The sequence below is a fragment of the Poecilia reticulata genome, chromosome 16 (genome assembly GCF_904066995.2).
Source record: "Poecilia reticulata chromosome 16, P_reticulata-male-v2, whole genome shotgun sequence".
Taxonomy (NCBI): Eukaryota; Metazoa; Chordata; class Actinopteri; order Cyprinodontiformes; family Poeciliidae; genus Poecilia; species Poecilia reticulata.
The window spans coordinates 2,420,846-2,446,957 of record NC_088845.1 but is presented as its reverse complement, the minus strand read 5'-3'; the positions used below and the strand labels follow the sequence as shown (position 1 = coordinate 2,446,957).

At 40.4% G+C, this 26,112-nt stretch overlaps 2 protein-coding genes across 2 annotated transcripts; both read left to right on the top strand.

Moving 5' to 3' along the window:
* The first annotated feature begins 665 nt into the window (after positions 1-665).
* rab25b (RAB25, member RAS oncogene family b) lies at positions 666-11,435 on the top strand. The gene is made up of 5 exons (XM_008430713.3): positions 666-1,094; positions 5,358-5,553; positions 9,935-10,128; positions 10,216-10,296; positions 10,580-11,435. The coding sequence occupies exons 1-5, from the start codon at positions 1,058-1,060 to the stop codon at positions 10,699-10,701; spliced, it is 630 nt and encodes a 209-aa protein (XP_008428935.1). The 5' UTR covers positions 666-1,057; the 3' UTR covers positions 10,702-11,435.
* Positions 11,436-13,600: 2,165 nt separating this feature from the next.
* Positions 13,601-25,920, top strand: rab11al (RAB11a, member RAS oncogene family, like). The gene is made up of 5 exons (XM_008430712.3): positions 13,601-13,915; positions 18,104-18,299; positions 18,824-19,017; positions 20,501-20,581; positions 24,440-25,920. Exons 1-5 carry the CDS (start codon positions 13,876-13,878, stop codon positions 24,577-24,579), a joined length of 651 nt encoding a protein of 216 aa, XP_008428934.1. The 5' UTR covers positions 13,601-13,875; the 3' UTR covers positions 24,580-25,920.
* The last annotated feature ends 192 nt before the right edge of the window (positions 25,921-26,112 follow it).

The window sequence follows — 26,112 nt, the reverse complement described above, 5'->3', positions numbered from 1 at the left end:
CTTGTTTTTATTTTTAATCAACGACGAGCAGCTGTGAAAATCTGAGGGGAGCCGATTTGTTGTAGAGCTAAACATTTAATTTTAAAAGGTTTATTAAACCTGAGAAACTACTGGTTGTGGTAAATTTACTTATTTGTGTTTTTTTTGTAAAGAAAATGAAGACGGATTTGAAAGCTGAAATACAAAGTTAACACATCATAATAAATAAATATATTTAGTGACTGAACTATTAAAATAGGCCGAATGGTTTTAGAGGTGTTTTTATTATTAATTTTAATTTTTTATTTACTTGTCCCTTCTGTTAATTTTTAGACATTTTTGTGTGTTTATATTTTTTACTTATTTTCATTTGAAATCATTTAATATTCCATCTAATTTTAATTCAACCATTTATCTAATGTCCCATTTTTTATCATTATTACAACTTTATTCTCGTATTGCTATGACTTTATTCTCCTATTAATGAGTTTTTTTCTGGTAATATCACTTTATTCTCATATTATCGTAACTTTATTTTTGCATTATTGCGATTTTATTCTTGTATTAGTGTAAATGCAAGAATAAAAATCCAATTAAATATAAAAATTTGATTTCTGCTCATTTTTGACTTCAAGATGAGAAACGTCCTTCATTTTTCTATGAAATACCAGATTAATGTCAAAGTGTGTGATATCACCGTCATGAGAATACATTTATTTTAGTTTTTATTGCTATTACTTCCTTGGTCTTTTGACTCAGGTGTTTCCTCTCGCCTCCTGCTGCTTCCTCCAGCAGGAGGCGCCTCGCCGCCCCTCAGGTGTTCCTACCTGCCCCTCATGTTCCGCCTCCGTCGCTCCCCAGCCTCAGAGCCGCCCACTTCCAGCCTGCAACAACCTGGAAGCGCCGATCGTGTCCTGTTCAAACACACCAGGCTGTGTTCCCTGAGGCAGAGCAGGAAGCTGCATGTGGCCGACCCGTTCTCTGCCTTTTTAACGCAGCAGGATCTGAGAAGCAGGCTGGTTCACCTTACACCCTTTAACCTGAGGCTGTAACCAGGGGCAACCTGGATGGACACAACATGGGCTCAGATGAAGCTTATAACTTTGTATTTAAAGGTGAGTCCCTGTCCTTTACTTCTCATCCCGGCTGCATTCTCATTGTGTCTCTTGTTATTAACCTCCTGCTCTCTTGGCCTGTGTGCTAACTGTTAACAACACCTAATGATTGGAGGAATTAACAGCCAACATTGATTAGAAGAAGAAGAAATCATTTCTGCAGAGCTTGTTTTTGTCAAATTTGACTTCAGGTGGAGGAGTTGCATCACTACACTGCAGTGACGTCATCTGCTCAATACTTGTCCCTGAAAACGTCCTAGTTCAAGTTATGTTGCACTCATATTAGTAATGCAAAAGTAATACAGGTAGTACAGGATATCCCTGCAGATGCAAACAGAGCTTGCCCAGCTTGTGTTTTATGCAGAAACGTATCACTGAACAGGTAGGACATGTAGTTCAAGGTCCTGGAGCTGAAAGATGCCCGACTGATAAAACAACAACGAAAGATAAGTTTTCCACAACTGAATCGCTTGTTTTAACGAAATTAATTCTAATTCTAGAAAAAACAAGAGTTCTGAGCAACATTCAGGTGTGAATGTAATAATTAACTGATCGTTAACTCAACGCTCAGGTGGAAGAAAATGTTGCTTGTCAGTAAGCTAGAGAATTTATCGGACAATTTCCAGCCCGTCTGCAGGATTACTCCCATGTGCAAAAAATGTAAAGCAGATGTCATTCCAATTAGGACTGGACATCAGGAAGAATTACACACAGGTCAACACTCAGGTTAACTTACAAAAACCACACAAGCCTCATTTCAGTCTCTACAGGCTTCAGTTTATATGTTATATGTGAACTTTCATTACAAGTCGGTTAGCAAAAGACAGGAAGTGGCTTAGCTTGGAAGAATCAGGATTTAATGTTACAAAGTTACATCTAATGAGATCCGTGTGGAGAGGCACCATGTTTGGAGAAAAACAAATGCAGCACATCAACAGAAACACTTTGTATCAACTGTCGAGCACGGCAGGGGAAGTAGGGTGATATGGGCTTGTTTTCACAGAATCTGTCTTAAAATCATCTGTAAACCAAAGTATATAAGAGTCAAATATCAAATTAGGTCATCAGCAGGATGATGGTCCCAAACACCACAACAAAACGACTGAAAAAGAAAAGAAACGAGTCATCAACGGCCCAGTTAAAGCCCAGAAATGTTGCATTTGGAGAGATCTGAGTAGAAATAATTATCTGAAAACCTCACTGCAGATATGTTTAGACAAAAACGCAACTTCACATTTATTCAGGACATGAATAAAAGACAAAAATTAATGTGTATTTTTGGTATTTTTCTGGATAACTTTTAATGGAGCGTATTCTGACTTGGTGTTGCACAGCAACATGGACGCTCAGTAACATGGTCGTGTTTTAAAGGAAAACCTTCATCTGCATCCTGTTAGTTTACCAACTCATGTGTTATATTTTGGCAAACCTAATCTTTATAGTTTACTTTGAAAATAAACTGATCTGCATTCAATTTAAATTACTCCAAAAGTTTCAGTTCCATTTTTGAAAAAACACAAAAAAAAAACACTTAAAAATTTCAATCTACATCTAAAACCAACCCACAGTTGCCACAGTTCAAAAGGACGTTGTCATAAAAAAACAACATTATTTAGCTTTTTTGGTTATAAGTATGTTCAGACTTTAGAAACCCAACTGATTTGCTTTATAGCATTAAAACTAACCACTTAAATCAGATCATTTCATGTTTGTATGGAATGTAAACGGCTCAAAAGTCAAAGTTCTTCAAATAGTATAAGCTTTATTTTACTCTGTGAATCCAACAAGTAAACAAGTAGTGATATGCAGTACTGATGGCAATAATTACAGAATAATTCTTGTTTTTAGCAGTAGAGAGGCCTCCTGCAGCAGCAGCAGCTGTCAGCTGTCGTCCTGCTCTGAAAGTCATGAAAACAAAGACGGGGGAAAAACGTGAGCCTCACTGCAACATTTCAGGTTCTTCCAGGTTTCTGCAGGATCAACAAACCCGACCGACAAACTGCTCCAAGGTCGCCTGTCCTGCATTTCCATAGAAACTAGCAGGATTGTTTGCTTAAGGAGTTACTCAGTAGCAGAGAAAATGAGGAAAAAAGCTTATTTAAAGCAGAAGATTGCACAGTAACTTATAATCAGTTAAATCAGCTTGTGAAGAGAAGGTTGTAAAATATTCTTTAAATAAAACTCAGGCCTTATTGGACAAACAACTGGTTGAAAAAACTGATATTTTTGTTTCCATTAATTTAAGAGGTTCTTGAATTCAGGTCATATTTTACATTTTACTGCCTCAAATTTCTGCTGGATATTCTGAAAGCTGCTTTATTATCAAATCTCACTGCAAACTTTCTATTACAAAGACTGACAATAATTCACATGATTTTCTATCAGAGTTAAGTGGAACTAGAGCAGCTACAAATCCTTGGCAAATGCATGCAAAAATACAATAAATAAAAACCTGTAAAGACAGATTATGTGAACTAAGAAACCAGTAAAAGTCCAGATCCAGTTCTGTAAATCTAAACTAAACTTCTGTGCTGAATTGTCCTAATAATTCACATTTAATGGCAGCTATACCTATAAAATCTAACGATGCAGGCAGCTCTTCATCCCATTTGTTTGGTTGTAAACTCCCAGTAGTTAGCATGTTTGGACTAAATTAGCTTACTAGCATCTGGTGTTAATTTAGCCCATCAATAAATTTCAGCTCCACTTTACAAAGCAACATATTTTCTTTCAACAACTGTTCTGATACTTGTTTTTTATTTCTGTTTTCTTGCATTACTCGGTTGTTTGTCCTCCAGCATCACGTTTTTCAGAAACATCATTGCTTTATTGTTGCTATAACAACATGAAACAGGCGAGCAGCCAAGCTTTTTAACACCAAGTTTTTATTTAGTCAGTTAGTATTGTCTTTTGTCTTGTTTCCCAGATTTTATTTGGTATTTGTTCAAAAAATACCATCTGGGGGGAATTTAATGGATACCTTTAGCAGTTAGCTATGTAGCATTTAGCCTCTGTTTGCTAGCATGCGACAATTTATCTCAAAGATTCAAATTCAAGATATAACACAACACTCAAATTTAAATAGAATAGAGTAATTTTATTGCCATTATATGACATAAATAAAATTGCAGAAGCATTTACCTTTATAAAACAAAAGAAAAAAACTAAATAACTCACAGAGACGGCAGCGGACACACGGACACCACCAGCCATTTACACTGTTCTATTTTTAAAATGCAAATCCCGAGTAGATGAGATCAGAAATAGGCTTCAGGTTAAATATTGTCCTTCTAATTTGATTATTGACTATAACATCCCTTCATGACTTTCTCATCCTTACTTTACCCAAATTCTGGTGAAATGTGTATTAAAAATAATTCTCTTTAGGGCAAATTCAGTGTTCGCTGGTTTAAAAGACAATATGTTTTCACTTAACTAACCTAAGGTAGAAATCCATTTAATTTAAAACCGTCTGTCAGTTTCACATTTCCTCTTTCTCAGGCGTTTAATACACAATGTTACTTGTTCAAAAGTAACATTTAATTCTAGGAGTAGCTGCTGGACTTGTCATCATAACCCATCCCAGCATTAAGCTCTAACTTTAACTCATCCATGTGTTGCTTCTGTCTCCGGTCTGGACCAATTAAGCCAAGCCTTTTGGATCGTTTTCTGAATCAGCCTCTTATGACCGAAAGCCAAACATTAGTCAGTGAAATGTGCAGAGGGGGTGAGCCTGTTTACCCTGCAGGTCGGTTCCACCGGCCCACAGTAAAGGAAGTAGCTGCTGAACTTGTTCCACCTGATTCTGACCCGCCTTACCCCCATGCTGACTGTTGGACGAGTCCGGAAACAAAACCTCATTTTGTTTGACATCCACATCTTTGCCTGATTTTTCCCTCGGCCCTCCTGGAGGGGAATAGGAACTACATCCTGAAAGTCTGAGGGACAAATCTTTTCCATACCTGTTGTGAAATTGGTGGCTTGTTTGAAATTATAGCCTCTACAAAAACCTAATTAGTAATCATGTTGCTTTAGCTCAGTTTTGCAATATTTCTCTGTGGGCTGAGGTTTAAACAATTACTGTTTCTTAATGGTGTTCTTATGAAAGTGTCAGACAGCTAAGACTCCAGATTTATGACGTAATTACATTTGGAGGGCAACACCCAGATCCAGCAGCTTTAGTTCGGAGCTGTTAGTGGATGTGATGAATTAAATGTGTGGAGCTTTGAATTAAAAAATAAACTCTGTTTGGCTCTTTTCTAGTGGTTCTAATTGGGGAATCTGGTGTTGGGAAGAGCAATCTGCTGTCCCGCTTCACGAAAAACGAGTTCAGCCATGACAGCCGCACAACCATCGGGGTGGAGTTCAGCACACGGACGGTGCAGCTCAACGGCTTCTACATCAAGGCCCAGATCTGGGATACGGCGGGCCTGGAACGATACCGGGCCATCACCTCTGCGTGAGTACCACCCGACCCAAATGAGCATTTATTGGTATGCAAAAATCACATTTTGCATGTTTTATGCTTCTATTTGGGTCTCAGCTGCTTCTGAAGACAATAAAACTGTGTTTTCCAGATACATAGTGCCATTTTGTAGCATAATCAAGTAACAACATCACCTTCTGCTTTATAAAAATGCTATATTTATCACATATGACATGAAATAAATTTCTTTGCTGATTTACCAACTTGAGGGCTGCACAGTGGCGCAGTTGGTAGAGCTGTTGCCTTGCAGCAAGAAGGTTCTGGGTTCGATTCCCGGCCCCGGTCTTTCTGCATGAAGTTTGCATGTTCTCCCTGTGCATGGTGGGTTTTCTCCGGGTACTCCGGTTTCCTCCCATAGTCCAAAAACTTGACTGTCAGGTTAATTGGCCTCTCCAAATTGCCCCTAGGTATGAGTGTGTGCGTGGTTGTTATGAGTGTGTGCGTGGTTGTTTGTCCTGTGTGTCTCTGTTGCCCTGCGACAGACTGGCGACCTGTCCAGGTGACCTCGCCTCTCGCCCGAAACGTTAGCTGGAGATGGGCACCAACCCCCAACCCCACTGAGGGACAAGGGTGTAAGAAAATGGATGGATGGATTTACCGACTTGCAGTTGGGCCTCTGTCTCTTTAAAAACTGAAACTCCGCCTTCAGGACGTCAAAACAAAATGGCTCCTCTATTGACACTTTAACAAGAAGATTGGCCAGACGTCACATTTTACAAATTGCACACGTGAACCTAGATTCTTTGTAAAAATAAGATTTAATAAAAATGGGATCTTGGTGATCTTTATTTTTAGGTAATTTATTCCATTCCTGAATTCCTCCGTAGGCAACAGATTTTTGGAGCAAGTTTGTCTTATTTTCTGTAATTATGAATAATCATAAAATAAACATAACTAATTCAGTTAGTGTGACTTTGTTTATAAATATGAGTTCATGTTTTTGGTGTCTGGAAAATGAGTCGTTTAAAAAAAAACCTCCTAACTGGGCACAGAGCCATCACCTAGCAACCCAGCCAAGCCCAGCCTCGTTACCTAGCAACCAACACTGAGCCTCAGCAGTCGGTTGGTTTTACTACTGTTTGCTACACAATGGCTGTTGGAAATCATCAAGTCAAAAAATCTCATGGGGCAAGAAATTAATTATAAAAAAGAAGTAACAATAAAATAAACAGATAAAGGATTCAAACTATTGTTTGTTTTATTTATTTTTGGTAAGAAAGAGAAACATGAAGTTGCTACTCAATCTGAAACAGTAAAAAACTTTTTTCACACCTGCAGGTTTCCAATGGAACCATTTTTGAAAAATGTTGGAGTTTTCTAATATATTTATGGATTCACTTATTTCACAATATTGATATTTGAAGGTTTACTGGGCTGCACAGTGGCGCAGTTGGTAGAGCTGTTGCCTTGCAGCAAGAAGGTTCTGGGTTCGATTCCCGGCCTGGGGTCTTTCTGCATGGAGTTTGCATGTTCTCCCTGTGCGTGCGTGGGTTTTCTCCGGGTACTCCGGTTTCCTCCCACAGTCCAAAAACATGACTGTCAGGTTAATTGGCCTCTCCAAATTGTCCCTAGGTGTGAGTGTGTGTGTGCATGGTTGTGTGTCCTGTGTGTCTCTGTGTTGCCCTGCGACAGACTGGCGACCTGTCCAGGGTGACCCCGCCTCTCGCCCGAAACGTTAGCTGGAGATGGGCACCAGCACCTCCTGACCCCACTGAGGGAAAAAGGGTGCAAGAAAATGGATGGATGGATGAAGGTTTACTGTCGGCTGATACTGAACTGACTTCAATCGTTTCTTTTTTAAAAACCACAGACGTAAATGCACTGAATTACAAATGTATCTGCACCAGTAGAGCACATAAAATACACCAATAATTTGGTCAAACATGTAAAAACTACACAACTTTAGTTCAGTCAGTGCAAACAGCTGCATAACAACCAATGTAAAATAAATAATGAAGAAAATGCAACTAACAAAACAAACATGTAAAAATAAACAGCAAACCCTTCTTTCAAATGGTTCAGAACCTTTAATTAGGAATCCTGAATATAATTCAAAATGAATAATAAAGCATCATGTTGCTCAGAGCACAAAGCATAGATCTAGGCTGAATAGATCTGACATGGATTGGAAACATTGTCACAGATTCCTGATCTATATTTTTTTTCAATATCGGGACAGATACAGATAATAATATCAGATCGGTGCATCTCTAAATATATTAGACCATATTAGTAGATTAGTCCAGATCCGGCAGGACGTTGCATCAGATCTGAGTGATGCTGGTTGGAGTTTAGAAAGTACATTTCCAAACTGCATTTCTTCAAAATGTGACTCGTGGAGAGCTTGTTTTCTTGCACCATTTTTAGTTGAGCAACCTTTTCTGTCAGCATCTTAAGCTGATGCAGTTTTGAGCCAAAACACAGGCAGAGACACGCCCTGATCCCCAGAACAGGAAACCTTTACCTGGAAAACCTCCCAGCACCGTCCTGACTCCACTCCCTCCCCACGGATCAGACTCCAGCTGGTTCCACCAGAAAACCACTGGACCCTCCCTGGGTCTCTTTTTCTGAAGGCACCACTGATTCCCTCTGTTTTTAATTAAACTGCGAGGATTAACAGAGGAAACTGGTTTTAAACAATAGAGCCGTGTCAGAATCAGAGGATATGCTTCATCGCTGGATTAGCTCTTTTCTTGTCAGCCTGGATGTTGCAGTAATTACTCACTGACTTACTCCAGCATGCAAATTCCCACTCCCATGGAATTTCACATTTATCCTGCAACAACCAGCAAAAACCCATTAAACTGGAATTAATTATGCTGCTGGAAGAAGAGAAGAGAGGAGAATTGTAATTGTAAGGAAAGAAATTATGAGCTCCTAACTGCAGAAACTCCCTTTTGCGAGGTGTTTCTGAATGAAGGTGATGTAAGGATCAAATAATCATCCTAACAGTCTCACCTGTGAGGGGGATAAGGTGGCACATTTGAAGCAAGTAATTGTTTACCAGACATTTTTTTTCCCTTTTTCAATCATGTTATTTTACACATTATTATTGACGCTTCTGTGAATAGTAGCAGCTTAAAATAGCTTTTTAGGGTGAGAAGGTTTTCTTTCAGTAAAGGTCATGACCTCTAACAGTTCACGGAGGTACACACATCCTGTGGATTGATTTTATGAGCTGCCATGTCTCAGCCTTTCTTATTAAGCAAACAGCGGCTGACTTGTTACAGAAGAAGCTTTTCTGATAATTACCAATAATACCTATATTATAAGGAACATCAAATAATATTTTGCCACAACTGATCGTGTCATGATTGGAATAAAATTTTTTTTCATTGGTCCGATGTAGCATTCTTCTCTTAAACGTGATTTTGACCTTAACAGCTCCAGCCTCAAAATCCAAAATGGCTGCCGCTGTCATAAAACATGGTGAAATTTGCTGGGATTCGTTGGTGTCCATGTTCTGCATGTGCTGCTGCGCCGCTCCAGATTACTTGGCATTTTAAAGCAAAATCTGTCATTTATGTTTCAACAAAGACAAATTAACTATTTTGCAGGGTTACAAAAACACTGCCTCCTTCTGGCCTGGCATGTGTACTACATTGTTTCCAGTCATGTTTGTGTTCTCATCTGTATAATCATCCGGATACACAATGGAAAACATTTTTGGAAACATTATCATGTATAAGTTTAAGATTTCTTGCTAACCAAAGCTGAACCTGCTGCAAAATCCCTAAAAGTGATTTTTGATGTTTTAATGCTGGCGTCTCAGTAGGTTTTTATTGTATTATTTCAAAATAAAGGCAACTGGGAGAAAAGTTGCTCCCAGTTGATGGGGGAGAATCAGTGGTTACCACCAACCTTTAAATTCTGATAAAACTCATTTCTCAGAATTTTTGTTTAGTTTTTGCAGAGCAGTCTAAGCAAAGCCGGCCAACCAGACGGATCACAGTTGTTCTGTTCTAACTGAACCCAAAGGTCCAGCTTTTCAAGTTCCTGATTTCTGCTCTCCTAAAGTTAGATACGGAAGAGAATCAGGGCCACTGGGGGAAAAAAAAAAATAAAATTAGATATTTTTTTCTAAGAATTCTGACTTTTTGTCAGGATTCTGACATTTTTTCCAGCAACCCTTTTCCTCTTCCGTCGTTAAAGACATCGAACAGAAGATGTAAAATCACCTGAATGTCAGAGTTTGCTTAGACAGTGACATGCAAATAAGCTCCGACATGTTATGAGCCACGCTGCAGTGCAAATGATGTGAAAGTAAAAACAGGTTAACTACGACTTCCTCTTTTATTCTCCAGCTCTGACCTTTGACATGTAAAACCGACTAACGCGGCTGTCCTCCTCTCAGGTACTACAGGGGCGCGGTTGGAGCCCTGCTGGTCTATGACATCACCAAACATCTGACCTATGAGAGCGTGGAGCGCTGGCTGAAGGAGCTGTACGACCACGCTGACCCCCACATCGTGGTGATGCTGGTGGGCAACAAGACTGACCTGGAGTCAGAGAGATCAGTTCCCACTGAGGAGGCCAGAGACTTTGCAGGTGGAAACTTGATGATGTCATGACGTTCAAAGATCACATGTGAGATTCTGCAGCGTATGACTCAATCTCATAAAATCTGTCCTCTAGAAAAGAAAGGTCTGTTGTTCCTGGAAACCTCGGCCTTGCAGTCGACTAACGTGGAATCAGCGTTCAACAAAGTCTTGGAAGGTCAATTTTCAGTTTTAATTTCTTTTTTCATTTTACATACAACAAATTGTCGCGTGTCTGAATCACTTCCCTTAGTTACTTCTGCTGGAATGATTGTAAATACTGTTTATGGTACTGTGGAATAGTTGTTAGTCGTAATCATCTTACCTGTAGTAGATGACTATCTGCTGTGTTACTGTCTATGACATACTGACTACTCACAGGTACTCCACAGAAGCTCTATTTGAAAAAAATAAACTGGCTATGCTTTAAATATTCAAGATGTATATTTTTTATCACACAGAGATTCATAAAAAGGTGAACAGCAAAGAAGTGGTGCGAGGGTCCATAAGCGCCGTGACCCTGAACAGCTCCAGAGCAGAAAGCCAGGAGGAGGAGAAGAAGCCGTGCTGCAGCAACATCTGAACCCAAACGTCCGTGTGGGGGCCGCAGGGGGCCGCAGGGGGCCGCAGGGGGCCGCAGGGGCCCACCTGCAGCGCCGCGCTGAGGCTGGCCAGAGTCTGTGACTCCACATGACGAAACAAACGGCTCCGTTCAGTGAAGCGGCTGGTTTCTGAGCTGCACAGGCTTAAAACATGAAACCAGCACCGAGCTTTCATTCTGGAACAAAGGTCAACACTGAAACACTGAACGGACCTTTGAGACTGCCTGTGGTGGGAAGTTGAAGCATTTATATATATGTATGTACAGTTTAAATGAGAGATGATATCTGACTGATGAAGAGCTCCCAGCTGCTCGATGATGATGATGATGTGTGTTTTGAGATCAGAATGTACTGCAGCTGATTACTCTGACTGCGTTTTAGTGAGAAATAAATATTAATGTAGATTCATTATTGGTGCCTTATAACCAGAAATGTCTTACGTTTTGGAAGGAGAGAGCAAGATGTGAATTTAGTTGTTCTCAAGTAGAAGATGGCCGACTTTGTGTTGTCTAAACATGACAGCGGGACATTTCCAGGAATAACTGAAAAATGAGTCCCAAAGTACGTCACAACGTTTAAAGGGCAAAAAGATTCAGTATCAGCAACTAAAAAATAAACATAATAGGCCTGAAGACTCTGAATGTGAGTTATTCTGAGCTTTCATGGGATTTTCTGCGGTGAAACCTGAGATTAATAAATAACAGATGTTCTCAAATGTTGTAAAGTTTTTCCATTCTACTCCAGGTTACATTGGTGATCTATTGTTTCCATTTCAGTCAAAAGTAGTCATTTATTTTGGGTTTAACGCCTGCCATCAGGGGCAGCGCAGAGTTGAATGGGGCCCTGAGCAGAATTTCATGTAGGGGCCCCTCATGACCACTACTAACAGTTTTTATCCATATTTGGTGTAAATCTGGGAGATGGAGTGAAGTTAAACTGACTGAAACCAAACAGGCATAACTGGTTAACATTTGCTGAGAAATATTTGTGAATAAACTGAAGCTCAAACTCAAATACTAGACAAAGTCTAGCATTAGATTGTAACTTTGCTAGCAAAACAATAAAAATACTTTCATTCTTAAAGGTTCAGTATTATTTAAAATGTACATTTTTGAGTTTTACATCATGTTTTAATGTTATTCTCACTTTGAAAGCATCCCTGGAGTGTTGCTTTGATTCTCTCATGAATTTCAGAAATCATTTTTGATCTCCATGGCAACCATTCAGCGGTGCCAAAGTCCTGGGGGGATTTAGCTCCGCCTTCGAGGCGCAGCTCCTCCTCAGAGCTAGATCTGGTTGTTGTTAAATTGAAACATTTATAGGAGACCTCTGATGGTTTTGTGGCATTAAAAATCATCCGCCGCCTGGCTTGCTTTTGCTTTGGGCTGGCTCTGCCCGATATTGGACAGTAATGAACTCTGATCCTTCATCAACAGCCATTGTTTCTGAACATGTAGATGGAATTGTTGTGTGAAAAACGTTACAGTAGGCAGTTGGAAAAACAAGTAAACACACAATATGTGAGTTTTATGAAAGATATTGCTAATAATAAACAAGTATCAACCCATAAAGCAGCAATAAAATATGCTAAAATAAAATGAAAAGGTGGAAAATAGCTCTGATGTAGCTGTTGCACTAGTGTTTGTTTGTTTAGACTATTTGACGCTTGATTTTAAATACTATCCGGCCCCTTTTAAACAACGACCAGCCTTAAAACTCCACCTGTTTATGTTCCTGCAGAGCTCTGTTGCTACCTCACTCACTCTACGGACCAACGAGCAGCAGTAACACGTATTACTGAGATCTTATGTACGATCCCGCTGGTTGCCAGCTGGGTCTCAAGCTCTCCAAGCTCACCTGAGGCTTGTTCCTGTATGGCAAGCAATTATAGTATGTAATAAAAACGCTTCCCATTGCAATCAAAAAAGACATCGGTACCAATCAGACTTAAAATGAAATATATCTAAAATAGCGCGCATTTTCAATAGAAACAAGGTCCCCTTCGTTGATATTGTTCTAAAATAAGGTTTAAGATACTTATTGCTGCTTGTTTGAAACTATGATGTTCAAAAAATATTATCAAATATTATATGAGATATTTAAAAAAATATTGTTGAACAACTCTCAGAAAATTAGTTGTGCATTGTAAATATCTCAAATAGTGATAGTTATATTTACGCAGTTAAATTAAGTTGAGTAACTTCTTTGCCGCACTGTTATTTCAACTTGTCTCATTTTAATTTGAAGGAAATGTAGAGCAAACAGTGTGGTCTTATACAGTTATATAATGTTATAATGTTAACCACACTATAGATTGATTTCAAAGATATAATGTTTTTAAAAAGTAGAAGAGGAAATGTTCTACTTTTTGGAGCATTGTTATTTATTAACTTTTTATCACATTCTTTAACATATGAAAATTTGCACATTATGATCAAACAGTTATGCAGTGGCTTTAATTGTTTTTTTCCTTTTGTTACACATACTCGAGTAGGCTTTTCATTAACTGAGCTTCACCTCTGCTTGAGTAAAAGTATATTGAAGTAATCCAACATCGCTTTTTTCACTCCACTCACTTTTGATAGAAAATAATTATCCATAACATTCGTTACAACAAGAATGACATTTGAAATGTTACTTTTATTATATACGGGAGCAGGGGAGTGCTAAACAGCCGAAATATTAATTTCCGTTTATGTTATGGAGGTCTCATTACTATATGATAACTTCACTTGCCATATTTTACCTGTTGCTGCGCGACGTCATACAAGTTAACAACTGGCAGCTGACTCACAATCGACAGCATAGCTGACCAATCACGTCGAGGCAAGTAACAACTGTCAAATCTCCATTGACCACTAACAGAGCATGAGGGGCGGGGTTTAGTGTTGACGTTACGTCGCAGTCTCGGTAATGGCAAGTGTAGGAAGGAGAGGAAGACGGCCCTGAAGTTTCTGCTCTTCTGGATGTTATTGTCATTTTATTACATTTAAAACCTGCTGCTTCACTTTTTTTTGTACTCTTACGGTTATTTTTCTACGTCGTTGTAGTGAGAGTGAAAACGGAGCAGGGCTAAAGTCACGGACGGTTTTGTCGGTCGTTTTCGAAGTAACTAAAATACGCCCGAAGTTTGTTCGACTTCAAGCAGAGAAACTATGACGCACAAAGAGGACGAATATGATTACCTTTTTAAAGGTGAGTGGTGGTTTCTTCGCTTTTAGCTAGCTGGCTAAATGTCGGTTTCACCTGTGTCATTTGATGCCACCGCGGGGATGTCGGTGTCGTAAATCGGAGTACATAACAGCCAGCCGCAGAGACCGGGACACCTGTTTAAGCCTAAACTCTTTTCAGTTTACGTCATTAAATAAAGTCAGTGGGTTTACGGGTCATGTGAGGTAGATAATAGGACTCTAATGTGTCACTTTAGGCATCATTTGCTTCAGAGTTCATCATCTCCCAGGGCGATGACGCAATCACTTGGGGATGCGGTGTTGGTCAGTGAGGGGTCACAGTCAGATGACCCCTAACTTCTGACAGAGAGGGTCGAGTTTGTTTTGTAGTAAAAGTTTAAAAGTTGTACCATTTGCCTTTAAAAAGTTAAAAAATGCCAAACCATCCTGTTGGCTTGATTTTTGCTGAATTCCTGAATGAATGGATTTATTGATAGATGAGACAAACTCACATCCAGGCTGAAAAATATATACAAATTTTAGCTTTCTGGGATTTTTTTTTACAATAACCTTTTTACCTCCACATCGTAATCCTTTAAAAATTAAACTAATACAAAAATACAGCTTTGATTTGAATAGGTTATGATTAAAGGAATGCTTTGAATTCCAACACATTATTTTAAATGTTTATTGTATTTATCACACCATTTCATGGTATGATAATGACTTTAAAGAGTACCAAAACTAAAAAAATATATATTTTTTTGTTTCTGGTGGTTTTAATTTGTCATGTTTAAGCAGAAATCTACCAGGTAATTCAGCCTAATCTGCTGAGTCGTTGCCTCACCTGATGTGAGGGCGCAGTACCTGGGGAGGGGCCGCCATTGTTGCAGTCATGGTAGTAGCAGTTAAAGCTCCTCAGAGCCACTTGGAGGTGATTCGCTTGCAGCCTTTTGTCAAAATTTCGAGCAGCTCGTCAAACTGGAAATACCTGCGTGCAGGCTGAGCGTCCACAGAGACGCTGCGCCTCGGAGGAGGGAAGCGATTCAGTCAGGTTTTCATGCGACCAAACAAATCTGGATCTCTCCCTGCGGTGCTGGGATCCTGATAAGCACACGGCTGCGGTTCAGAGTTTTGCTTGAATCTAGAAAGCGCTCACATTGTTGCCCTTTGTTCTCCTTTTGTGAGTCAAGCAGGGTGAGCTCTTACTGAGTCACTAAGGTATCTCGGACCTCAGCCGTCCTGCTCAACCTCTTTTACTGCTTTTCAGAGGCTGGGGAATATAAACTTCTGCTCTTAAATCGAACATGTAATGAGTATCCTTCCTTCTTTCCATTTTTGTGCTATCAGGGGATTTCAGACGGTCCATTAATCTCAGCAAGCAGACAGACTCGCTTTCATTCAGCCGGGCTGCAGAATTGCATTAACAGACAAAGGCCTGTCATGTCTTTGAGCTTAAAAAAAACTAATTCAACAATAGGTGTGTGGCTGGGTGTGTAACGGAGCTATGACTCTACCAGTCTGGTGGCATTGGACCGAGGAACAGTTGTGTAATGATTTTTCTCTTCCACCCACAGTCGTTTGTGTGAGATGAAACAGAACATGATGGTTTTACTGTCATCATATGACTCCCACATAAACCAAACTAAAGTTGCTCAGTAACAAACGAGCAGCTCGACTCGGACTGAAGCAGAAACATGGTGGACGGTTGGTTCAACGTTCCCAAACCAACTTCCTGTTTCCCAACTGCAGGGCGGTGGGTCCTCAGACACACTGACTCACCTACTGCTGTAGAAATAGCTGTCTTTAATATTGCCTGCAGGATTTCCCTTGGTGTATTATAAGCCTGGCGGGCCACCAGGCTGAGCATAGTTTATTTATAATAGTTTTTTTATTACCTGTGTAAGCACTTCCTGTCTTTACCGGTTTACACACTGACAACTAAAGCGAATAAAGTGACAAGTCACAGATAAAGGATCAGCAACTTTGGACTTGTTAATTCAGATGCAACAACTGAAGTTCAAAAAATATTTTATGTCTTTTTTAAGACTTTATAGTTGGTGTTTAGGTATTGTTAATTGTCTTGCAATAAAACATAATTACTTAGTGGTATTTTCAAATTTCCAGTCAACTCTAAACATTTTTTAACTGAAAAACACATGATCGCCATAGCGCCCCCTATCTCCGGGCTTAGCAGGTTTTCTGGGGGGAACATCGGCCTGATTCAGTTTACTGTCAAATATCCAGGGTGGATTCAGTCACGGGCTGCACAGTGGCGCAGTTGGTAGAGCTGTTGCCTTGCAGCAAGAAGGTTCTGGGTTCGATTCCCGGCCTGGGGTCTTTCTGCATGGAGTCTCCATGTTCTCCCTGTGCATGCGTGGGTTTTCTCCGGGTACTCCGGTTTCCTCCCACAGTCCAAAAACATGACTGTCAGGTTAATTGAGTGTGTGTGTGCATGGTTGTGTGTCCTTTGTGTCTCTGTGTTGCCCTGCGACGGACTGGCGACCTGTCCAGGGTGACCCCGCCTCTCGGTCACGTTGGCTGGAGATGGGCACCAGCAACCCTCCCGACCCCACTGAGGGAAAAAGGGTGCAAGAAAATGGATGGATGGATGGATGGATTCAGTCACAGTGGGAGAGGGAGAACCTTAACGGAGGCTCTGGTAGGGGTCATGACCTCTGACCACAGTGGAGGTCGTGTCTCATTCTCATCAGTAAAACCAATGGGTGAAAAATAATAAGTTTTTCCATTTCTTCTCTGTGATGTGTGTCAGGGTTGATGCGTTTTTAATGACGCCGCCGCACAGCAACACGAGGAGACGAAATGAAACTGGCCCCATGATTTATTATTTAATTGGACAATATTTATCAATATGCTGCAGATTCTCCGTATCTGCTTTATCATTTTAATTCTCTTCTGGTTTCCTTCCTTCTTCTGTACGATAAAATAATATTCCTGTTCACTCCTCCACCATTAGTAAATATTTTACTATCATCAATATTTTTAATTCAACCCAGAATGTTTATTAAACATATTCATGCTATAAATATATTAACAAGCTGCTAACATGCACCATAAAAGCACCATCTTTCTGTCACAAGGCTCAGATAGAGAAATTTGGATATTATTTTTTTTTTATTGTGTGGTTTTTATATTTATCCAGATTCAGAGTAAAAACTTAGACTCTGAGATGGCATCTGTTTCAATTCAAGCCTTACAAACCAATAAAATACACAATAAAACATTCATAAATGATATTACTTTGTAGAAAAAGTCATGATTTAAACATTGAATTTACATAAACTTAACAGGACTTCATGAATTAAAAGTGAGACTTTCTCAGCCAGATATATTTTGATGATGATGTGTAAATCTTTACTGTTATAAAGTGTAATGTGATGGTGAAGGGATGCAAACATTAACAAGAACAAGCACAAATTTATTATTTCAATTACAATTTGTTTCTAAATTATTTAGATATTGTTTTAGCCTTTTGCACTTTGTCATTTTGATTTATAATTATGTGTATTTTTGCAGTGCATCTCTGCATGTTGGTAGAGTATAACTCTAAATGTTTTAATTCTGGTCAGAATTGATCATTTATCAGAATTACTCCTTCATGAAATGATTAAATGCTTTCAGGTCACACATGTCCTGCCGTCTGTCAGGAACATGTGAATCATGTTGCACATAAGAACAATATTAGATCACGCAGGGCTAGAAAAGGTTGATGGTTATTTTTATGAAACTTTGTTTCTTCTGCAGTTGTTTATCTGCGAGTCTCAGAGAACTGGGCTTCGTTCAGTCCAAGGATTCAACTCTAAAAAGATTAAATCTACTTTTTCTTTAAAGGTTCTGTTTTATATTTTTAAACTCTGATAAATTAATACATTAATTTATCATTTATTTTTTCCCTATCGCTGATCCCATTTATGCTCCACCTATGTTGTAGCATAATAATCACCTTATTAGCACTTAAATGTAGAAACAAACAGCAGCAATTGGAGGTGAAAAAGTTCACAGCCTTGTTTTATTGTTTCCAGGGTTACTGGACACGGTCACATGATCAGTTTCATCCTTGTTATGTAAAGTAGTTTCCTCCTGAGTTTCTCTACCTCTGGATCTGGTTGTTAGTTTTGTGGTTTTGCTTTTTTACCTGCAGCGGATCATAAATAATGAACACGGCCTGTTAACGCTCCCGTTTTACCTGCAGTGGTGCTGATCGGCGATTCAGGCGTAGGAAAGAGTAACCTGCTTTCCCGCTTCACCCGCAACGAGTTCAACCTGGAGAGCAAGAGCACCATCGGGGTGGAGTTCGCCACGCGCAGCATCCAGGTGGAGGGGAAGACCATCAAGGCCCAGATCTGGGACACGGCGGGACAGGAGCGCTACAGAGCCATCACTTCTGCGTGAGTTCCCCCATCCAGTGCGCTCTGCTCTCTGCTGGCTTCATTCTGTCTCTGACATGCAAACAGACAGAACTGCATGCAGCAGGAAGTAAGAAGACGAATGGCGCTGCATTGTGTTTGTGTGAAACACCAAAAGAAAGATGTTCCCATAAAGTGCACCAGCATGTCAGGGCAGTTGTAGGTAGGAAAAAATAGAGTGCATTTCTGTCAAAAAAAAAAAAAAATTAAGAAATGTTTAAATTAGTCTCTAATTCTCTAGGAGTAACATTCACATATCTGAGATGGAGAAGCTTCAACTTTGCCAAAAAATCCTCAGAAATCGAGAGAAAAAGGAGTCGGTGTCCACCAAAGAAATCTCTGAGATTTTCTAGAAAAAACAAGGAAATTTTAGTTTGAAAAGTCAAATATTTTCTTGAAAAAACTCAGAATATAATAGAGAATAAATGTCATGAATTATCTCAAGTAAACGTGAAATCAAAGCGGTGTGACAGGAAGTGACAGTGCTTGTGACCCTCTGACCTCAGGTACTACCGCGGCGCCGTGGGAGCGCTCCTGGTCTACGACATCGCCAAGCACCTGACGTACGAAAACGCAGAGCGCTGGCTGAAGGAGCTGCAGGACCACGCAGACAGCAACATAGTCATCATGTTGGTGGGCAACAAGAGCGACCTGCGCCACCTGAGGGCGGTGCCCACCGACGAGGCCAAGGGCTTCGCAGGTTCGCCGCCTCATCAACCTTTTATTGGCTCCTCATTAGCTTAGCCTGATAAGAAGCTCAATAAAACCCGATTAGGCTTTATTCTGTCAGCTCCGTCACCGATACCGAAAATAATAGATGTTCAACACTTTGACCTGGTTCTATTTGGGCCTCGTCTTCCCTGAAAGCAGCAGTCTGTGTCATATTTAGTTATTTTGAGGAATCAAAAGCATCAAAGTAAAACACGTTTTACCAGATTATCGGTGTAACTCGTATAAATCTGCTCTTTTTTAGCTTGTCTGGGTTCTTTGCTGATAAAAGACTCGGCAGAGCTGAATGCCAGAAAGTTAAAGGCACAAATCCTGTTGATTCAGAGCAGCATAAAGAGAATCCTTGAGGATAAGAGAAGCCGCCTCTGAGTCAGACATGGCTGTTTGTAGAAATGCTTGTTTTTTCTTTATTCCACTGACCTAATTTATGTCTTGTTTACATAATGATCCCAACCTGGAAGCATTGATGCAAAGCAGCGCTGCCAGTTGGCAGAAACAAACCTCCTGCTTCATTCTGTCTGATTTTATTCAGATTGTGTAAAATAAAATGCATCACCTTGATTAGCACTTTTTACCATCCGATCATTAACCACGCTAACGATCCAACCAGTTAGTTTCCAAGATGTTGAACTCATACAGATTTTCTCACGTTCATGTTTCAGTTTTCAATTCTCCTCCATCTACTGGCATTTTGCTCTTGTTGAAGCACGTTAGATCTTTGTTGGATGGTGATGCTGTGGGCTGGAAGGATCTCCAGTAGCAGTCAACCTCGCAACAAATCTGACGAGGCCTCTGACTGAAGACTGCTGCTGTGTGACGGTCTCATGACTGCATAGTAACGGCTCAGTATCCGGGCAGCAACACGTCCTGGATGACTCGTCAGTGGTTGGCTAGCACTGCTAATCCGCCTCACTTGCTTTTGCTGCTCCTCTTTAAATCTCTGTCTGGCCGTTTGGTTAGGAAGATGTCGGAGTAGGGGATGTAATGACGGAGGAAATGCTTTGAACGTCCTGCTTCTCTCTCTGGGATTTCAGGGTCAAAGTTCAGGTATTATTTCAGCTAAAGAAAAGGATTTAAAACGGATTATGACATTAACTAATAATATCTGTGCTTATAAAATAAAAATGACACGAACAAAAACGGTTACAGATCGTATCACTTGGTTGCGGTAGAGATGTTCGAAATGCCTTAACATTTATTTAATTATCAAAGTAATTTTGCCTGAATTTCAAACGTATAAACAAATCCAGCCTTTTTATTAGAATTTATTCAGTGGGAAAAATGTCTTGTTGATAAAGTTAAGCTACATTTTTGCATGGCACACTTGCTTTCAACAACTCTTTGTTGTGTTTTTAGGAGAACAAGATGGTTTCCTGTGGGGACCGTAGATCAGAATCTGTGAGGAAATTTAAAGTGAATATTAATATGTGTGTCGTCGTGTTTGTGTTCTCCAGAGAAGAACGGCTTGTCTTTCCTGGAGACGTCTGCGTTGGACTCCTCCAACGTTGAGCTGGCTTTTCAGACAATTCTCACAGGTGAGTTCCACTTCCTGCTCTACAATTAAACCTAATTTTAACAGTAAAAAAAAACATTTAACATTAAAGGAATCGCCAGAACTTTTCCATGTGTTGACAAAGCATCTCTTAAGGAGTTGCATTTATGTAGTTTCTCTCTTCAGCCACTAGATGGCAGAAAATTCCACCGAATCAGGTGTTGGCCTCCATTCTTTATGCGCATCCTGTTGCAAAACCTCCTGAATCTTCCTTTTAATTTAAAAAAATGAGTAATTTCTGCACCAATCAGAGGCTAAATAAAGATCCGTCCATGTTCTCTGATGTAAGCGGACTCCTCAGGAGGTTCAAGGCCGCACTGGTGACTTCATAACAACCTCTGAGTGGCCTGAAGGGGGAATCCAGCCTGAATCAGTCTTCATGTGGCACCTGCTGTTTGTATGCTGCTTCAGCTCCATGTTGGATCCAGCAGTGACTCCGCTTCAGGCCACACCACAGACATAACGCTTATTTCTAACTCTCAAAAAAAAAACTTCAAACCAACATCGAGTTAGCGCTGCTAATTAGCTCGTTAAGGCAGGGAAAGCAGTGCGTTAGCAAGCCAGTAAGGCGCAGAGCCGCCATGGCTCATGTAGCGATGTGGAGAGGGTCGTCCTGGTGGCTTATTGTCCGTACTGTCATGCTGTGATGAGTCATGCTTCTCACAGTTTCCTCGCTTCACACCGGACTTTTATTTCAGGACAACTTTGGAGAAGTGTCTGAATGCAGCAGTGAGTCGGTGATGATTTCAGATTCCTGTTGAGTCAACAAACGAATCTCAGTTCAACTAAACGACGTAAATATGTTGGTTTGATCCGCACAGCCCTGCAGAAGGATTCAGACCCACTAAACCTGGATAAACGTAGGCCTGTCACAATAACACGGCTTTCTGGATCAGACATTTTCACAGAAATTGTTGTGATAAAAAATAATATTGTCATTTTAAGACCATTTTCAAGTAAAATAATGGTAATGGAATAATAATGCAAGAACACATTCTCAAAGAGCAATAAAATTTAAAATCGACTGAACATTTAACACTGGAGCTGGAAAACATTTCAAATATTAAAAATAAATAAAACAACAGAAACGACAAATAAAATGAATTTAGACTCTGTAAACAAAATTGTCTTTCAGAAAAAAGGCTGTTTGAGATCAAAGCCTGAAGACGTTATCACCCAGTTTTTGATGAGGAGAAAAACGATAAATAGGGCAAATGGAAATCGTTTAGTTTGTTTTAATTTATCATGAAATTGATTGATTTATTGCTTGGCAACAGGCCGACCTGTCACAATAGCAAATTTTGTCCCAGAAATTATTGTGATAAATGATATTATCGTTTTGAGACGATTGTTGACTAATGGTAGCTTCGTTTCTCTTACAATGTGTGGAAAACTTTGTGTATATACTAATGTTGAAAAATGACAATTTTGCAATCGTGGTGTTAAGAAACATAATAATAATCACTTGTGAATAAATTTGTCCAAACTATAAATCGTTAGAAAACATGCCGCGTTGAAATCCTCCAACTACTTCCTGTTTTCTTCTTCTTCTTCGTGGTTTGCACCAGTGGCAGCATCCAGTTGTTAATCATGTGACTCTTGATGTGAAAAATGTTTTCTTGTTGCAGTTATGTGAAATAAACCACATCATCCGAGCGCCAATATTTAAAACTATTCTATAATGTTCCGTACTTCATCAAATTTCATCAATTTATATTTAAACAAAAACAGGTTTGTTGCGTAACATTCTGTAACTTAAATTATCAGTATTTGGCTAAGTTTAACCATTTGACTTTTTTCCTAAAGAAAAAAAAAATCAAATATAATTTTACAAAAAAAGTAAGCGGACTAAAATCCACTTTTGAGCATTTTGAATTGATTCAGAATTACCAGGACGAGAAGATGTGACTATTAACTAGTAGCATAAAAATGGCATAATAATGAAAGTACACATGAATCCTCTCAAGGATAAATAAACTCATTTCCAAAGAACATTTAACACTGAAACTGGAAGACATTTTAAAGTAAATAAACCAAAAAAACAAGTAAAATGGATTATGAAGACTCTGTAAACAAACTTGCCCTTCAAAATATATTAATCATTTGCCTCAGACGAGGAAAACAGGCAAAACTGCCAGCTAGGACTTTTGTAGGGGAAAAAGAGTGTAAACTACTAACTGCTGTGTAAATGATGCTGGCTTCTTAACGAGATTAAAGGGCAGCGTCTCTTCAGCAATTAAGCAAACTGTCTTGGTGTGCACCCTTCTGCTCTGGCCTTTTCCATTCAGTTTGACGATTAGACGTCCCAGTGGTTGAGACCGACGGCGGCCCGTCGGTCGGAGTGTTTTAGTTCTTCTAAGCTTGGGAACCTGGATTTCAGGTGAAGACGCGTGTTTGTTGCTTCTGTTTTACAACAAACGCAACACACCAGATTAATTAACCAACTTTGAGTGGGAGGAGAACGATACATGCTCAGTTAGTCTGGATGGAGAAAGAGTTAAAATATCCATTTCCAATTGCTTTCAGAGAATTACAGTTAAACTTTGGTGCGGACTTTGACTGGACCACCTAAACACAGGAAAATACTTTGATCTAAACCATCCAGCACAGCTCATTTTGGGGTCATCCTGTTGGAATCTTACCTGATCAGCTTTCATGTCACTTTTAAAGAAAATCCTCCCCACAGCATGATGCTGCCTCCACCTGGTGTTATTTTGGTCTACTACCACATTACTGCTGACGATCTTTAAAATGGATTTCTTTGGGTTTTGTTCTTGTCATGATTAAATGAAACAGGAAGTGGACTACAACAGAGGGCATTCTGGGTAAATGGAACCAAAGCAAATAACGCAAGATAAATCCGTTAAAATCTGACTTTTGTTTACATTTGGTGAAGAAGGAGGTTTTTGTGTTGTTTCCTTCAGTGGTTTTTGGCACAGCGCCCCCACAGGCGAGGAGGGGAACAGATTTGGTTCGTTTGAGACGCTGCATAGGGAAAGGGAACCACAGCAGCAAGAAATATAACAAACGTTACAATTTTGATTTTAACTTGGGGTATCAGAGTAAAGGGGGTCGAGTACAAATGGCTGCAACAGTTTAGAGATTTTGATTTTCAAAACAAAGCAAATTGAGTTGAAGATTATGTGCTTCTTCAATTAAAACATCAAATTAGGTCTGGACAAATGGCGGATAAACTTATCACGATATAAGCATTTCATATCAATCGACATCAATAATTGTCTATTGGAAATCGTTAATTAGCTTTAATTATCCGAACCTTCCCTGTTTTATCCAGTTTTCACTCCACAGTGTTTTTAATTTTTATTTTTACGCAGTTATGAGGCAAACTGATGCTGCGCAAGTTACTCAGCAGGTTGTTGCTAGGTAACCAAAGAATGAGTACGTTGCTAGGCAACCAAAGAGTTAGTTGATGCCACCAACCTGACTTATCAGGTTCAACAGCCAAATACTTTCCTACATCTCCCAGAATGCTGCGCGGTTCTGGGTCAAAGTTCAGTGAATATCCTACATGGGGGCGCTGCGCCATCAACCTCCTAAAATTAAGTGATTTATTTTTTATTTTTTCAAAAAGCAAAATTAAGGCGAAAAAGTAAAAGAAGTCTCTGTGTTTTTGCATCGCTCTGCGTGTATCTATTTAATGCCCTGCTTGGTGTTTAAATGCGGATTCTTCCGCATGACGGAGCGTTGCCGGATCAGGACGGAAGAATCCGTCTCTGCTGCCAGGAGTCTGGAAGCGACCGTTGTTGCTCAGTGTCGTCGTCCTGATCCCAAAGTGTCCCCGATGCCTGTCCCGTCTCTCACCGCCCTCTGTCCTCCGCAGCCATCTACCACATCGTGTCCCAGAGGCAGATGACGGGCCAGGGCAGCTCGGACTTCTCCCCGGCCTCCAACGTGGTTCCCATCACGGTGGAGCCCACCCAGAGCTCGTCCAGTAAGGGCGCCTGCTGCCAGAACAACTGAGACCTCGCCGCTGACCTCCGCCTTCGCCTCAGCGCAGCGCAGCGCCGGCCGGCCAGGCGGACAGACGGAGGCGCTGACGGGTAGAGGGACGCTTCCACTGGGTTTTGTAGATACGAGGGGAGGGAGCAGCAAATGAAGGATGGACAGGATGTGATGTGGGAGGGTTGGGATTTTATAAGAAGCTGCATCATCACCATGGATTCAGGTTCTGATGTGAAACTGAACATGCTATCAGGCCCTTTTTTTCTCCTTCTTCTTCTGCAGTTTCTCTCCTAAAAAGCCGGGTTTCACAGGCTTCCTTTCCGTTTCTCACTCCTGGGATGCTGGGCTGTAAAAATCCACTCCCGGAAGACTGAAACGCAGCCTTCTCTCACTGCTGTTTCCCTTCGTTTTCTGGAATATTTAGAAAATTATGTCCTCCTTTATATTTATTAACACTTGTCTTATTTGGCCAAAGGGTTTCCCACACTAACTGCTTCACAGAAAAAGGGATTTTCTCTTCTTTTGATTGTTTTCTGTCATTTAAAACAAGTCTTTCCATGAAGGAATCAGGAGAGTTTGGCTCCATCCTTCCCTGTCGGTGACAAGCAGCTTCGCTCTGAGTGCTTTTGATCTTTGTTTGGGCGCCTCTCCTACTCTTCACACACTTTGTGCTTCGAAGATGAGTCATGCTCCCGCCAGCCTCTGCGCAGCGTCGACTCTAAATGGGATGGGATGGCTGCGCCCGCCCGCCGCCGCCGCTGCTGGATGGGTTAACTGCAGAGCATGTCAGCTCCCATCCTGACCGCTTCACCTTTTCCCCCCTAAAGCCTCGCGGCGACGGGGGGGAAAGATGTGGTTTGAAAACGCGGACGAGCCGCCCGCTAGCTGGGACGGATGAATGAATGGATGGGTTGGGTTTCAGGGGATGAGGTAGTGAGGCCACTCAGCCCTGCCCTGCTCCTGTGGTCTCTGATGTACATGATGGCTTGTTTTACTGTAAATGAAATCCTCCACTGCCTGCTCACCTACTCTGCTCTCTGCTGTATGTAACTGGAAGAGGACTCTGCCTTCTGGGATCCCCCTGAGGTCTGCCCTCACTTTCACTCGTCTTTATTTCCTGTCCGATCGGTGGGGGTTGTGTTCGGGAGCCAGGGCCGCGTTTGTTAGCGTCTGATGGTGGAATAGAGGAGGGAGGGAGGGGCTTGATTTAATCCAAAGGTTAGACACACAGGGTGTTTATTTCCACATCAACACGAGTCTTAAACTGGGTGTAGGTCGACATTTTTAAGCCTTTATTCTGTTGTATGTATATTTGGACTGCACATATATAAATAAATAAATCAGATTTGTTATAGCTCATCTTTTATGTGTCTCCAGTTTTAAAAACAACCAGCTCATTATTGACTGTCATACCCTCTAATGTCCAGTGTAATTTAAGATGTTTGCAAAGTGCTGCAGGCTGATATTTTCCCTCTGATTACTGATTATTAAATATTAATCGTCATCATCTACAGATCAATCCATCCATCAGGACTCAGGGAAAAAAACACA

Bases quoted from the DNA above. Each gene is read 5' to 3' on its own strand.
- rab25b (XM_008430713.3), top strand. From the start codon at position 1,058: ATGGGCTCAGATGAAGCTTATAACTTTGTATTTAAAG. The intron at 1,095-5,357 runs GTGAGTCCCTGT...GCTCTTTTCTAG, and splicing joins TTATAACTTTGTATTTAAAG to TGGTTCTAATTGGGGAATCT. The intron at 10,297-10,579 runs GTCAATTTTCAG...TTTATCACACAG, and splicing joins GTTCAACAAAGTCTTGGAAG to AGATTCATAAAAAGGTGAAC.
- rab11al (XM_008430712.3), top strand. From the start codon at position 13,876: ATGACGCACAAAGAGGACGAATATGATTACCTTTTTAAAG. The intron at 19,018-20,500 runs GTTCGCCGCCTC...TGTGTTCTCCAG, and splicing joins CGAGGCCAAGGGCTTCGCAG to AGAAGAACGGCTTGTCTTTC. The intron at 20,582-24,439 runs GTGAGTTCCACT...TGTCCTCCGCAG, and splicing joins TTTTCAGACAATTCTCACAG to CCATCTACCACATCGTGTCC.